The 17,421-nt window shown below is 38.1% G+C and overlaps 1 protein-coding gene across 3 annotated transcripts in view; it reads left to right on the forward strand.

The window, feature by feature from the left end:
* nup160 (nucleoporin 160) overlaps positions 1-17,421 on the forward strand; it is a 96,455-nt gene that overhangs the window by 68,269 nt on the left and 10,765 nt on the right. For 2 of the 3 annotated variants that reach the window (XM_051692029.1, XM_051692028.1), the window contains exons 25-32: positions 1,825-1,921; positions 2,036-2,141; positions 2,344-2,504; positions 2,614-2,674; positions 4,050-4,160; positions 13,150-13,273; positions 13,348-13,449; positions 13,752-13,893. In XM_051692029.1, the coding sequence (XP_051547989.1) occupies positions 1,825-1,921; positions 2,036-2,141; positions 2,344-2,504; positions 2,614-2,674; positions 4,050-4,160; positions 13,150-13,273; positions 13,348-13,449; positions 13,752-13,893 (904 nt within the window). The other variant, XM_051692030.1, reaches the window with a different exon arrangement.

Genomic DNA, 17,421 nt, shown 5'->3' on the forward strand with positions numbered 1-17,421 from the left:
TAATTCACTTTGTTCTTTACAGTCAGTTTTTGGTCAAATTCAACAAAAAAATAAACATTTAATTCTAATGACGCATAGCAGGGATGAGATGATGCCATTCAAGTCTCTCTCATTAACATGCGATCATCTACAGACGCTCTTTACAGAAATGACGGTTTTCTTAAAGAGACAGCACCGTTTTAGCACACGTTCAAAAAATAAATGTAAATACTTATATACATAATACAAATTATGCAATTAAACATGCAGCAAAATATATATAATATCATATTTATTGATTGAATACATGGATTTGTTCATTTAAAAAGCTGAAATTATTAAATTAACAATATAATATAATTAGTAAAGTTAATATTAATATTTTCATAATGTACCTAGTTAGGTCACCTTTAATACCATTAGCTGAGAAAGAATTTCATATTTAAGCAAAAGGGACATTATAACTGAAATATACCCCATGAATCAATATTGAATCATATCTGGAAATCTGTAACCCAGCCCTTATTGGTATTACAAACTTGATCGTCATGAAATCTTATTGACATGAAGCTGGTGTAACCTAATGTAGTCTTGTAGATTTATTTCATTTAGTGGCAGCCAGCACAATAAGCTCTGCTCATTTAAACATCGTCATTCAGTGCAATGAGGAGGGAGGACGATGAGCCTTTGAATGTTGTTTTGCACAACAGACGATGGTTTGATCACTTGGTTTGGCTCGATCACTCTGCTTTATAATATAGTCAGAAATGAGTAATTATGTACAACCATTAAATAGCTATTGAATAGCTTTTAATTGTTCAGTACGTCACAAAAAGCATGAATTTCCCAAAAATATGTTAGGTGTAAGATTTTAATCTAAGTAATTATATGATGTGCTGATTAATTAATCGCATGTCAATATTTACTGAGAAAGGCCCCCAAATAAATGTAATTTGTATAAAATAATTGAAATAATTATAATATATAATAAATATTGAAATTCAGATCATTCAGAAACATTACAGCATAAACATGTATTGTGGCAGCAGACAAGTTATGCATTTCTACAATACAAAAAGTGGCTTACAAGTCAAAATATATATTTTTTAATTTTAATGTATAGGGATTACACAATACTGTATAGATTTTCTCATGGTGAAAATTTGTATTTTTTTTACACATTAACATTAAGGAGATGACCACCACTTAGCAAGTATAGTATATGTGTGAAAATGCAAACTTAGAATGATCTAAGAATATGAGGACAGAAAGAACCAAAGTCCAAAGCAGATGAATGAGAAACAAGACCCTTCAAAGGCATCGTTATGTCATTTGGATTGGAATGCAGACATAATTCATCATCAGTCTTTCTTGGTCACTATGCCAGGAAAAGTGAGACTATACATTTTAAAGGAATAGTTCACCCAAAAATTAAAATTCTCTCATTATTTACTCACCCTCATGATATTCCAGGTGTGTATGACTTTCTTCACCAGAACACATTTGATTTTTATATATATATCAGCTCAGTAGGTCCTTAAAATGCAAGTGAATGGAGATTTCTCTTTTGAAGCTCCAAAAATCACAGACAGTCAGCATAAACGTCATCCATGAGAGAATTTTCATTTTTGTGTGAACTATCCCTTTAAATGTCTACTAAAAATCAATCAAATATCTTTTAGAATGTCTTTTAAAAGAACACTAGCATATAGTTGACCTTAAAGTGAATAGATGTGAACAACAGGCAACAAAACTTTAACTTTGATTTAATTTCTTTAATGATAAAATCTGAAATAAATTCAAGCTCTAATTCATGTGCATGTGTGTGTGTGTGTGTGCGCTCAGGCAGTTGGATTGTCTCCGGCAGCTGGTGGTGGTTTTGTGTGAGCGCTCTCAGCTCCGAGATCTCGTCCAGTTCTCATTTGTTAATTTACATGATGAGGTTAGATTAAATACATTCACCTTCAGACATGCTGAAAATGTATTCATAGTACATCAGTGAATATTCATTCATTGATCTTTAATAATTGTTTGTGTGGTTTTTTGCATTGTTCAGGTGGTCAGCATAATTGAGTCTCGTGCAAGAGCTGTGGATCTCATGACTCACAACTACTATGAGCTGCTGTATGCTTTTCATATCAATCGCCACAACTACAGGAAAGGTACGACTGGAACATTACAGGAGGGTTTTTAAGGAAAGAGTACTTAAAGGGATAGTTCGCCCACAAATACAAATTCTGTCATAATTTACTCATAATTATGTTGTTCCAAACTTGTATAACTCTTCTTTTAAAAATGGGGAAATGGTGGCCAGGACAGGAACTGTGCATTAAACTAACCATAAGGTGTGTGTGTGTATTTCAGCTGGTACGGTGATGTTTGAGTATGGTATGCGTTTGGGTCGCGAGGTTCGGACTCTGCGTGGTCTTCAGAAACAGGTGAACTGTTACCTGGCGGCACTGAACTGCCTGCGGCTTGTTCGTCCGGACTATGCGTGGATCGTACAGCCTTCATCTGGAGCAGCGGTTAGCTTCTCATGTATTTCAGTGTTTTTTAAGTTAATATTTAGTAAATTAAACCTGAATTAATCATCTGCCCACAAAGTTAAAAAATATTTCTCTTTGAATCGACTAGTATGAACGACCAGGTGCATCACCCAAAAGGAACTATGATGGCGAGTTTGCTGCAAGTCCAGGTGATTCCCAAATAAACATTTTCAAAACCTATTTCAGTAATGACAATATTTTCTGTATCTTCACACAAAACACATGAAATGTTGATTGTTGGGTTTTTCCATGTCAAATCAACCAATTTTCAGAAACTGCCCCGGCTGAAATTTCTGATTTTGTTAATACTTTTTCTGAAGAAATCTATAAAATGATGAAAGCCAAAATATTAAATGTCATGTGTCAGTATTTACTGATTAATTCAGTATTTTGTAGAGACCCACATTTGTTTTTTCGACAATTAAAAATTGGTAACATTTAAAAATTTTCAGATGGATCCATATTGAGAGCACCCTATCTCTGGGATTTAACCATAAAGGGCCCTAAAATGAGGATACATAAAGGAAAGTTTGTTCTGAACCAGAATCTAAAAGGGTATTAAGTAGGGGTGTAACGGTTCACATCTCACAGTTCGGTTCAGTTTACGATTCTTTAAACTAAGCATGAATCAAGAAAAGTTAAGATTGAAAATGTTATTACTATTATTGTTATTACTATTAAAGTCATATGCAAAGCATTTAAAATGTAGCACTGTTATTAAAAGTGATATATGATCCATCAGAGATGTACTGGGATTAAAAATCAGCCTAGAACATGTTTAATGGAAGTGCAGGTTTATCCAGTTGAATAATGTCTCTAGTTAAAACCCTATTGAAATGTACTGATGAAATCAAATCAGACATGACATTTGACATAGCATAGCATTATTATACATATGCAGCATTATCTAAAGTAGATTAATACAGCACCACATCATTAAACCTGGATTCAGACGCTTGTAAAAACATTATAATAAAAAAGTCCAATCTCCATGATGCGTATCGTCACATTTTTTTTAACCACGATACACCGTTACACTCCTAGTATTAAGATATATTTTACTATTTAGAAACTTCTGGAGTTACAGGCTCTCCAACATTGATAGAACAACACAAAAAAATGTATGCTTTTTTTTTCCCCCAGTTTTTGACTGACCATTGGCATATAATGCAGCTAGGGGGCTCTAAAGTCAACTGATTTTAGTAATAGACAGAGATTAGTATTACCTATCTCTGTGTAAAAAATATAATAATAATGCTGGCACTTTTTTCTTTTCTTTTTTTTACCTGTAGCTTCAAAATCATAGCCGAAAACTGACATTTTGACTTTCATCATTCATGTTTCACCATAAAAAAAAAAAACCAGGAGCCAATGGTTGGATTTAAATGGAATTACCCTGTTGGGTTAAAGTTACATGCTCTGGATTAATATTTAATAATTTACTAGGAGTTAATAGTTTTTTTTTTATATATATACTACATAGGTCTCATTGGTGTTTGACATCTACCCTTTTTCTGGTTACAGTAAATCAACAGATTGATATTCTGGAGTTGAAAGACTTGGAGAAAGAGTATGTTCTAGCTCGCAGTCGTCTGAATTTGGCACAACAGGACCCCCCCTCAGCTGCCATTGCAGGTCATTTTTTACATTTCAACACAATAAAGTGCCGTGGGCTATATCCCTGTAATAATTTAAAAAGGGCTAGAAGCTACTAGATTGCCAATATGCATAATCTTTATATTGTATGCTTAATATTATGCAAGTTTTAATCATAATTTGTGCTCTATGGAATGCTTGTGTAGGCCCTACATGTAAATAAAGGATAGGGTATTTCACTCACAAAGAACACTTTATAATGGAACAGTGATGCGTCTTATACAAAATATTACACTCACTTATTCACATTTTTATCTTTTTTGACATCCATGCAATGGCACTGCATAGCACATAGAGCTGCTATAAGTAAATCACAATAATCAGAATCAAATTACATTTTCCTGTTATGAAGTGATGCAACAAATTACTCTTTATTTTTCAAGGAATTACTCTTTATAGCCATCCAGTTATAGCTTCTGTTCTGTTGTTACTTGCGTTACAAATAAGATTTTAATTTGATCAAAATTATTGCGCTTCATGTGCAAGCTGAATCCGTGCATCAGGCACAGATGTGCAAGTGTTTTAAGCGCTCTCTCCTACAGTGTGTCCTCACTCAAATGGCACTGAGAAGCCCTTGAATAATTGTTCTTGTTTTAACGAAATGTCAGAATGAATCAATTGATTATACTTCCCAGTGCTACAGAGGACGTCCTGGAAGAGTATGCTCGGTTTGCGCATCTCTGTGCGTGCTCAATAAACATTACAGCCACCTCCACAACAGCTTCTCTACTTAGTTGTATGATGCAAGGTATTGGGACATTTTAACAAGAACAAGTACAGTTGTGCTCAAAAGTTTGCATACCCTGGCAGAAATTGTGAAATTTTGGCATTGATTTTGAAAATATGACTGATCATGCAAAGAAACGGTCTTTTATTTAAGGATAGTGATCATATGAAGCCATTTATTATCACATAGTTGTTTGGCTCCTTTTTAAATCATAATGGTAACAGAAATCACCCAAATGGCCCTGATCAAAAGTTTATATACCCTTGAATGTTAGGCCTTGTTACAGGAGCACAATACGACGATACTTGAACAAAAATGAGCTGCATGGTCGAGTTGCCATAAAGAAGCCAATGCCACAAAAAAGCTTGATTACAATATGCCCGACAACACTTTGACATGCCTCACAGCTTCTGGCACACTGTAATTTGGAGTGACGAGACCAAAATAGAGCTTTATGGTCACAACCATAAGCGCTATGTTTGGAGAGGGGTCAACAAGTATTGTGCTCCTTGAAACAACCACACCGTCTTTTTCCAGAGCAGCCTCATCAGCGGTTACCTGTGGGTTTTGTTTTGTATCCCAAACAATTCTTCTGGCAGTTGTGGCTGAAATCTTTCTTGGTCTACCTGACCTTGGCTTGGTAACGAGATCCCCGAATTTTTCACTTCTTAATAAGTGATTGAACAGTACTGACTGGCATTTTCAAGGCTTTGGATATCTTTTTATATCCTTTTCCATCTTTATAAAGTTCCATTACCTTGTTACGCAGGTCTTTTGACAGTTCTTTTCTGCTCCCCATGGCTCAGTATCTAGCCTGCTCAGTGCATCCACGTGAGAGCTAACAAACTCATTGACTTTATACACAGACACTAATTGCAATTTAAAAAGACACAGGTGTGGGAAATTAACCTTTAATTGCCTTTTAGACCTGTGTGTGTCACCTTGTGTGTCTGTAACAAGGCCAAACATTCAAGGGTATGTCAAATTTTGATCAGGGCCATTTGGGTGATTTCTGTTATTATGATTTAAAAAGGAGCCAAACAACTATGTGATAATAAATGGCTTCATATGATCACTATTCTTAAATAAAATAGTTTTTTTGCATGATCTGTCATATTTTCAAAATCAATGCCAAAATTTCACAATTTCTGCCAGGGTATGCAAACTTTTGAGCACAACTGTACATGAGTAAAGTATCTAACCTGATGCCAGTCCTTTAATAAATGCATCATTCTTTCTGCATGTCGCTTCATCCTGGGAAATAAGGAGCATTCAAAACTCCTGTTGAACTCTGCCAATGGATGAAACTGATGGCGACAGGCAGTACAAAATGCACTAGTGGAGACGATGCACTGTGAATAGTGGCCGTGTCGCTGTACGTGATAGTGACATCCAGTGTCCAGAATATTCATTTCATTTTATTTATCCATAGCGTGCCTAATTCTGTTCTATTTCTAAAATCTCTCACGGACTGCATCAGAGCAGTCAGAGGGCCGCAAATGGTACGCGGGCTGGACTTTGGACACCCTTTGTTCTAAGCCACTTATAGTGTATGCAAGGAATACACTGATCAGCCACAACATTAAAACAACTGACAAGTGAAGTGAATAACATCAATTATCTTGTTACAATGGCACCCGTCAAGGGGTGGGATATATTATGCAGCAAGTGAACAGTCAGTTCTGTGTTGGAAGTGGGAAAAATTCGCAAGCGTAAGGATCTGAGTGACTTTGACAAGGGCCAAATTGTGATGGCTAGACGACTGGGTGTCGGAACACACAGTGTGTTGCAGCTTGCTGCATATGGGGCTGCGTAGCCACTGACCAGTCAGAGTTCCCATGTTGACCCCTGTCCACCACCGAAAGTGCCTACAATGGGCACGTGAGCGTTAGAACTGGACCATGGAGCAATGGAAGAAGGTGGCCTGGTCTGATGAATCACATTTTCTTTTAGATCATGTGGACGGCTGGGGACGTGCATTGTTTACCTTGGGAAGAGATGGCAGCAGGATGCACTATGGGAAGAAGGCAGTCCGGCGGAGGCAGTGTGATGCTCTGGGCAGTGTTCTGCTGGGAAACCTTGGGTCTTGGCATTCATGTGGATGTTACTTTGACATGTACCACCTACCTAAAAATTGTTGCAGACCACGTTCACCCCTTCATGGCAACGGTATTCCCTGATGGTAGTGGCCTCCTTCAGCAGGATAATGCACCCTGCAAAAATTGTTCAGAAATGGTTTGAGGAACATGACAAAGAGTTCAATGTGTTGACTTGGCCTACAAATTACCCAGATCTCAATCCAACTGAGCATCTATGGAATGTGCTGGACCAACAAGTCCAATCCATGGAGGCCCCACCTCGCAACTTACAGAACTTTAAGGATCTGCTAACGTCTTGGTGCCAGATACCACAGGACACCTTCAGAGGTCTTGTGGAGTCCATGCCTCGACGGGTCAGAGTAGTTTTGACGGCACGAGTGGGACCTACACTATATTAGGCAGGTGGTTTTAGTGTCGTGGCTGATCAGTGTATAGTGACCTTACAGTATTTGGACAAGTTAATGTTGTTGGATATCAAAATATCAAAAAGTGGCATTTATTTGAAATACATTTTGTAAGGTATAAAATGAAAGAAAAAAACCCCCCAGCAGATTCAATTTTTAAAATGAATACAAAGTACTTTCTGGTTGTCAAATGAAAGTTGACATGTCTAGTTAAAGGTGCTGTGAGTGATTTTCTTCATGGAAAAGTATGCAAAAATGTCTCCTAATCCTTTAAATATATTAATGAAATAAGTGTCCTGAGATATCTCACTGGTCTCTGTGACAACGTGACTGCGGACGCTGATGCTTTTACCTGTCAATCATTTTGCTCGTTCTCATAGTGTTGTATTTGAAGCGGATATTTGAGGCTATGATTCATAATGTTTGTCAGTTGAGGGTGCTGTTGTGACTGCTGAATTTGACAGCCACAGGAACAAACAATGCTGCTCTTTTTCTCAGTTTGATCTCAAATTATCTTTGGAGGGCGGGGTTTTGGAATGACTGGGCGTGGCTAATTAAACAGCTCAGTCACATGAAAGCTTCAGAAGGCTAAATTCACTTACGGCACCTTCAATGTTAATGTGATGAACTACACCTGCAAGGACACCTGTGTGAAGTTGAGGGAAACTGACTTCAGAATTCTAATATTTGTTAAATTTAAGATGAATGTGTTAAATTGGATGTGTGCCAAGCGCTGATGATGACTTTAATTTGTGGACTTAAACAGGCGCAGAGCAACGAATAAAACAGAATGTGGGTGTCTCGAGATGCATTTTAAAGGTTGAATTTCCTTCTAAATTGACATTGCATATGTAGAGTGTGCTTGCATTGAAAAAGTCGGATGCATTCGGAGTGAACAGCCACTAGAGGAGGTCTTTGGCAGTTGTGTCTTTTCCTTGTTCTCTTATCAGCTTCTCGCTGTATAAGCATTAGGTATGCATTTAATGAAAAACACTGTGGTATAAAAGCAGCATTTGTTTGCCGATGACACTTGGTTTTTGATGTCTTTTTATCTAATGCAACAACAACAAATTTCCACACGTGCTTTCAAACTGAACTGACTCTGCAATTACACTTCGCTGCAGACGCACTCAAGGAAAGATTTTATATTTCATTAGGCATATCATGTGATTTTAATAGATTTGTAATGATTTATGTGATTGTGGATGTGATTGCTGGTATATGCGCTGCTATGTTTACGTTAGAGTGCTGCATGGGATTCTGAGTTGGTCATAACAAATAACATAACTTGTTGCCCTGGAAGTGGTGAAAATGAGTGATGGACGAACTGGGAGAAGGCTCAATTGGACTAACAAGTTTACCAATACACTTTTTGACGTCCAAAAAAAAAAACATTGGCGCATCAAAACAGCCAACTCAAACGGTTCGGGTTTACTTTTATCCCAGTTCTTCTGTGATTATTTAAATGTTGGTAATAGGTCTGGCTGGGTTATATATTCAATATTTACAAATATAACCATGATGATCTTGCTTGTGACATGAAATTGAGCAATATCGTGAATATCCCAGCGATTTTAATGCGCTTTTTATTTGGCCACAGCACTTCCTAAAGAGTGCCATTAGACTAATTTCACAATACTTCGGGGATGCACAATTAATCCGAATAAAATCAGAAGCACTGCGTGATAGGACGATGTAATCTGATATCGGCGATTGTGATAGTCATTGATAGACGATGATCGGAGCTGGGAAGCTGTAAAAAGTAGCCCGATAGTTACTTATGGTTACAATAGCACTTACATTTTTAGATTGTCAAATTATTAAAATCTTACAAGTAGGGATGGGCATTTTCGAGTAATTTTGCAGTTGAGGACTCAAAAAAAGCGAGTAATCGATTACTCGTAAATTTTAAATGATTGTTAAAAATAACAAGTATGACACACATATTAAACATATATTTAGTTTTATTTAGTTTTTCATTACCAAGAATGGGTTAAAAAAAATTTACTTGAACAAACTATGCTTCTCTTCTTGGAACAAATCGCACAATATGCATTAATAAAAGTGAAAAACCAAACAAAAAAAAAGATTTAAAAAATAACAGTAAAAACATTTGCACTCACCTGGAGCTTACATCGAAATCAATGCTGACGGCATTAGGGCATTAGTGTAAACTCTGGCTGTGTTTACACTGATTTTTTTACTCTCATCTGACACACATCGAATATTGTTGCATGTGTAAATGGAAAAATCTGCATGAGATTGGATTTTTTCACATCCGATCTGAGCCACTTCCAAATGTGGTTTTAAATCAGATACATTTGCAATATCTGGACATCTGACCTACATCTAAACAATATCCATTTATTTTATTTTTTTCCTTTTTCTCCCAATTTGGAATTCCCTATTCCCAATGTGCTTTTAAGTCCTCGTGGTCGCGTAGTGACTCGCCTCAGTCCGGGTGGTGGAGGACGAATCCCAGTTGCCTCCACGTCTGAGACCGTCAACCCACACATCTTATGTGGCTTGTTGAGCGCGTTGCCACGGAGACATAGCGCATGTGGAGGCTTCATGCCACCCACTGCGGCAACCACGCTCAACTCACCACGCACCCCATTATAGTGACCATGAGGAGTTTACTCCATGTGACTCTACCCTCCCTAGCAACCAGGCCAATTTGGTTGCTTAGGAGACCTGGCTGGAGTCACTCAGCACGCCCTGGGATTCGAACTAGCGAGTTAGCGAACTCCAGGGGTGGTAGCCAGCGTATTTTACCACTGAGCTACTCAGGCCCCCTTAAACACGCATATCCGATTACCCTTGGCTTTTCTTAATGGTGTGTCCTTATGAAGCGGACGTGCCTGTAGGCCCTCGCACAAAAAGCTTCTCTTCTTGAGACGGAAATTTTGTACCCACTCTCTGTCGTGAAATGTGTGGACTTGGTCTGACCACTTTTAGCCCTATCTGGATGGAATTAGTTTTATATGGGGACGTGGGGTAATGTTATAATTACCAGGGCTTCTCAGTCATTTTAATCCTGTGCGAATCGGTCACATCAGTAATTTTCCTTTTTCCGTTCCCATGCTGGTAAAAAAAAAATTACAGCGTAATTACCTACTATAAAACGGTCTGTAAAAATAACCCCTGGTAATATTAATCCAGTGCGAATTAATAAAAAGCCCATAAATCTGCACTTTCCAGCACTTGAGCCATTTAAATTATAAATATTTATCCATGTAAAAGAGAAACGAGCAGTTTTTGATGATGATTTGAGCGAGTGCGGGAAATTGTGTTGAGCCCTGTGTTTCGGAACATAAAATTACATCGTGATGGGATTGTCCATTTTTTTATTTCGAGAGTGAAATACAAGATTACAGACTTGTTCATATTTAGACAGATATTCCAATCACTTCTAATAATCACAGATACAGTATATAATCAAGTTTTATATGTCTTGCATAATCAGCACAGTAAACATTTTCTAATAGGTCAGTTACTTGTGACAGCAGTGTGTAAATGCTGTACACACACCCATCTATGTGATTTTTACAGACATCGCTTATCCCGTGCATGCAAATTGACGGTAAATATTACAGATGTCTGAATTACTTTACGGACATATGTCAGGAAAACTAATCTGTCCGAACAGCGCTTTAGCCACACTTCTCGTCTAACCATTGTTGAAATAATTAAAGCCGTGCTTACCATGGCAGCAGTGAAAAGTCACTTTCTCCTTTTTTTGCTTAATTGCATGCAATTTTGCCTACTTTTGAAAATATTAAATAGCACAAGGCCATTCAAAACCCGAGGGTGAACCATGGCACTCATAAGTGAAACCAATCAGTAATAGAATCATTCGAGTTATTTTGATAGTCTCCTGTCAAACTAAAACATTTTTATCACAAAATTCAAAGAATTAATGTTGTTTTGACACTAATGTGGTGTGTGACAGATTGCAGTTGCTGATTTTAAGTGGCAGCACAGGTTTCAAGTTTGCTCATGTCAAAAAGACATTCAGCAGATGTCTGAGTTTACAATTTAGAATGCATGTAAATCTGCTATTTTTTAAAGGTGTTTAAGAAGAAGCCTTTATTCTGTCACACATTATACATTTTGCATATATACACTGAAATTCTTTTTTTTTTTTTTTTCACATATCCCAGCTAAGCTGGGGTCAGAGTGCAGGGTCAGCCATGATACGGCACCCCTGGAGCAGATAGGGTCAAGGGCCTTGCTCAAGGGCCCGACAGTGGCATCTTGGCGGTGCTGGGGCTTGAACCCCCAACCTTCTGGTCAGTAACCCAAAACCTTAACCGCTGAGCCACCACTGCCGCACCAACGATACTATGTCATCGGTTCAACGCATAAACATCGATGTCTATATTTTTAAGATGCTCCTTTTTGACATTTTCATGCCAGCCACTTCTGTACACATTTCCATAAGGTGATACAGCATTCTTATAATTTTAATTTCATTTTGTAAGCACCAAATATGCTTCTCATGTGGGACACGGATGTGCGTGGAGTGATTGAAGCCTGAAGTTGCGCTCTGTTCTATCCATGCATGCCAGTCAACAGAGCTTCGACAGGATAGTGCGGAGCGGCTCACATGCATGAAATCTGGCTTATCCCGATATCGTGACGCATGCGACACATTTGAGTTCTACTTTGAGAAATTCAACATGTCAAACAGCTAAATGACCCTGATATTCTGAGCAGCACTGACGAGGGAAGGAGAAAACACCTGCCCTGCTGCACCAAGACATGTCACATCTAAACATCAACACCCTTACTAACATTTACCACAGTAAACTGTAACAATTTTTCAAAACAACTGTGGAAGATTAAAGAAAAAACAACGATTGCATGTACTCTCCTGGTATGTAAGTATTTAGGATTGAAAGACTTGCCTGACTGTTGTGGAATGAGGGAAACACTACAGTGAAAATTTGCCATCTCTTCAAGGCAGTAAGCTGTCACCAAGCGATTGATGATCACTTGTATGTGACTATTTTTTATAGCATTTATTTTTCTGTATTATATATTTTTGTGGATGTCCCAATGTGGATATAATATTCAAATGATGTTTTTGTTGCATTTGTGAGATAATAAATGTAATTCATTGTGTAAAATTGGCACATAATATTGTAATATCGATCTAGACCCCTGAATCGAAATTGCATCGTGGCAGACTTTGAGATACCGGCAGACATCGGATCGCTGGCTAAGAGAATCGATACAAGATCATATCGTGATGAAACTTGTGATTTACACCCCTAGCACGTGTGCTATTGTTAAATGGGTGCATATAAATGATTAAATATCTTTTTTGCGTTCATTTTGTGAAAAGCTTAGGAAAACAGGGCATCGTTGTTTTTAATGCATGAAACATTTTAAATCTACTTGGCAACAATGGCTGTTTGCACATTTAAGCCATTTCAGTGTAAATACATAATTATTGAGATATGTATTGAATATTGTCTGAAAAATACTGATGTAATTTTTTGTATCCATATCACCCAGTCCTAATTTGTGACACAGAAAATAAAGCTATTATGTGGTTGAAAAGGCAGAGCAAATGCACATGATCTGTGTGTGGTGCTTATCTGCCATGATGTTGTGTTTCACCAATATGCCAAAACACACTACATCCATACATAATGTTTTCATTGTCTTAATCTTGCACATAATAGTACAGCATTTTTGCAGGTTAACTGATGGTGTAATTTCTCTTTCAGGAGGAGCTTCTGCAGTGGAGATGGTGACTCTGCTGGTTCAAACAGGACTTTTTGACACGGCCGTGACTCTGTGTCAGACATTTAACTTATCCCTCACACCTGTCTTTGAGGGACTCACCTTTAAGTATGTTGTGAATTATTATTATAGTCATAATAAAAAAAATTCTTCAGATCTCTGGAGCTGATTATGTGTTGTAGGTGCATCAAACTGCAGTATAAAGGTGATCTGGACCAGACAGAGGCATGGAACTGGCTCGCAGCCAATCAGCTGCCGACTATTATCTCTACCAAAGAGTCCAGGTTTGTTGAACAACACTATTTATTTGATCGTTACTACACATTAGTGGTCAACTTTTTTTTTTTTTTTTTTACAAAGTTAAATGTTTTGTGTGAAATGTAGTAAATATAATAATAAATAAAAGTTGATAAAATTAACAATTTTATTTACTATATTATATTGTCAGATATGGGCATTATATCTGCCTATCGGCCACCTTGCTCTTTGAATATCGGCATCGGCCATTAAAAAACCCATATCGGTTGACCACTACTATACATTCAGTTATATATCTTCATTAAGTCCGTTTATAATCTCCACACAGTGCGACCGATGAAGCCTGGCGTCTTTTAGCTTATTATCTGGAGAATCATCCATCACAAAATGCTCAATATCATCGCTGTGTCATCAACAAGCTACTGTCACATGGAGTACCGCTGCCTGATTGGCTGATTAATGCATACAAGGTGAGAGGATGCTTTCAGTGTTTACATCCAGTGTTACATTCAGATCATAACCCCTTTAGGGCTGGGTGGTGTGTGTGTGTGTGTGTGTGTGTGTGTGTGTATATATATATATATATATATATATATATATATATATATATATATATATATATATATATACACACACACACACACACACACACACACACACACACACACACACACACACACACAGTTGTGCTCAAAAGTTTGCATACCCTCGCAGAAATTGTGAAATTTTGGCATTGATTTTGAAAATATGACTGATCGTGCAAAAAATAATTTAAGGATAGTGATCATATGAAGCCATTTATCATCACATAGTTGTTTGCCTTCTTTTTAAATCATAATGATAACAGAAATCACCCAAATGGCCCTGATCAAAAGTTTACATACCCTTGAATGTTTGGCCTTGTTACAGACACACAAGGTGACGCACACAGGTTTAAATGGCAATTAAAGGTCAATTTCCCACACCTGTGGCTTTTTAAATTGCAATTAGTGTCTGTGTATAAATAGTCGATGAGTTTGTTGGCTCTCACGTGGATGCACTGAGCAGGCTAGATACTGAGCCATGGGGAGCAGAAAAGAACTGTCAAAAGACCTGCGTAACAAGGTAATGGAACTTTATAAAGATGGAAAAGGATATAAAAAGATATCCAAAGCCTTGAAAATGCCAGTCAGTACTGTTCAGTCACTTATTAAGAAGTGGAAAATTCAGGGATCTCTTGATACCAAGCCAAGGTCAGGTAGACCAAGAAAGATTTCAGCCACAACTGCCAGAAGAATTGTTCGGGAAAACCCACAGGTAACCTCAGGAGAAATACAGGCTGCTCTGGAAAAAGACGGTGTGGTTGGTTCAAGGAGCACAATACGATGATACTTGAACAAAAATGAGCTGCATGGTCGAGTTGCCAGAAAGAAGCCTTTACTGCGCCAATGCCACAAAAAAGCCCGGTTACAATATGCCCGACAACACCTTGACATGCCTCACAGCTTCTGGCACACTGTAATTTGGAGTGAAGAGACCAAAATAGAGCTTTATGGTCACAACCATAAGCACTATGTTTGGAGAGGGGTCAACAAGGCCTATAGTGAAAAGAATACCATCCCCACTGTGAAGAATGATGGTGGCTCACAGATGTTTTGGGGATGTGTGAGCTCTAAAGGCACAGGGCATCTTTTGAAAATTGATGGCAAGATGAATGCAGCATGTTATCAGAAAGTACTGGCAGACAATTTGCATTCTTCTGCACGAAAGCTGCACATGGGACGCTTTTGGACTTTCCAGCATGACAATGACCCTAAGCACAAGGCCAAGTTGACCCACCAGTGGTTACAGCAGAAAAAGGTGAAGGTTCTGGAGTGGCCATCACAGTCTCCTGACCTTAATATCATCAAGCCGCTCTGGGGAGATCTCAAACGTGCGGTTCATGCAAGACGACCAAAGATTTTGCATAACCTGGAGGCATTTTGCCAAGACAGATGGGCAGCTATACCACCTGCAAGAATTTGGGGCCTCACAGACAACTATTACAAAAGATTGCACGCTGTCATTGATGCTAAAGGGGGCAATACACAGTGTTAAGAACTAAGGGTATGCAGACTTTTGAACAGGGGTCATTTCATTTTTTTTTCTTTGTTGCCATGTTTTGTTTTATGATTGTGCCATTCTGTTATAACCTACAGTTGAATATGAATCCCATGAGAAATAAAAGAAATGTTTTGCCTGCTCACTTATGTTTTCTTTCAAAATGGTACATATATTACCAATTCTCCTAGGGTATGCAAACTTCTGAGCACAACTGTGTGTGTGTGTGTGTGTGTATGTGTGTGTGTGTATATATATATATATATATATATATATATATATATATATATATATATATCAATCAGCCACAACATTAAAACCACCTGCCTAATATTGTGTAGGTCCCCCTCGTGCCACCAAAACAGTACCAACTTCTCACCACAATTGTACAGAGCGGTTATCCGAGTTACCGTAGACTTTGTCAGTTCAAACCAGTCTGGCCATTCTCTGTTGACCTCTCTCATCAACAAGGCATTTCTGTCCACAGAACTGCCGCTCACTGGATGTTTTTTGTTTTTGGCACCATTCAGAGTATATTCTAGTGACTGACGTGCATGAAAATCCCAGGAGATCAGCAGTTACAGAAATACTCAAACCAGCCCGTCTGGCACCAACAATCATCCATGTGATTATCTAATCAGCTAATCGTGTGGCTGCAGTGCATAAAATCATGCAGATACGGGTCAGGAGCTTCAATTAATAGTCACATCAACCATCAGAATGGAGAAAAAATGTGATCTCATTGATTGAGCGTGGCATGATTGGTGCCTCCTTGCTCGCACACGCTTTTTCAGTTCTGCCCACAAATTTCTATTGGATTGAGGTCAGGGCTTTGTGATGGCCACACCAATACCTTGACTTTGTTGTCCTTAAGCCATTTTGCCAAAACTTTGGAGGTATGCTTGGGGTCATTGACCATTTGGAAGACCCATTTGCGACAGAGCTTTAACTTCCTGGTTGATGTCTTGAGATTTTGCTTCAGTATATCCACATAATTTTCCTTCCTCTATTTTGAGAAATGCACCAGTCCCTCCTGCAGCAAAACATCCCCATGCTTCACGGTTGGGATGGTGTTCTTCGGCCTGCAAGCCTCACCCTTTTTCCTCCAAACATAAAGATGGTCATTATGGCCAGACAGTTCAATTTTGTTTCATCGGACCAGAGGGCATTTCTCCAAAAAGTAAGATCTTTGTCTCCATGTGCACTTGCAAACTGTAATCTGGCTTTTTTTATGGTGGTTTTGGAGCAGTGGCTTCTTCCTTGCTGAGCAGCCTTTCAGGTTATGTCAATATAGGACTCGTTTTACTGTGGATATAGATACTTGTCTACCTGTTTCCTTTAGCATCTTCACAAGGTCCTTTGCTGTTGTTCTGGGATTGATTTGCACTTTTTGCACCAAACTACGTTCATCTCTATGAGACGAAATGCGTCTCCTTCCTGAGCGGTATGATGGCTGCGTGGTCCCATGGTGTTTATAATTGCAAACTCTTGTTTGTACACATGAATCTGGTACCTTCAGGTGTTTGGAAATTGCTCCCAAGGATGAACCAGACCTGTGGGGGTCCACAATTTTTTTTTCTGAGGTCATATAGTCAATTAAAAGTGAAACAATCTGTCTGTAAACAATTGTTGGAAAAATTAATCGTGTCATGCACAAAGTAGATGTCTGAAATGACTTGCAAAAATATAGTTTGCTAATATTAAAGTGGTTAAAAAATGAGTTTTAATGACTTCAACTGTATATACATAGTGTTGTCACAGTACCAAAATTTCAGTAGTCTGTACCGATACCAGTGAAATTTCACGGTTCTCAATACCAATTTTGATACCACAGCAAAAATATGCTAATATTATATTGTGCTTTTGAACACACATTTATTTTAAATTATTTAATAATTTTCCAGAACTTTCCAGAACAT

This window comes from Myxocyprinus asiaticus, chromosome 48 (assembly GCF_019703515.2).
Source record: "Myxocyprinus asiaticus isolate MX2 ecotype Aquarium Trade chromosome 48, UBuf_Myxa_2, whole genome shotgun sequence".
Taxonomy (NCBI): Eukaryota; Metazoa; Chordata; class Actinopteri; order Cypriniformes; family Catostomidae; genus Myxocyprinus; species Myxocyprinus asiaticus.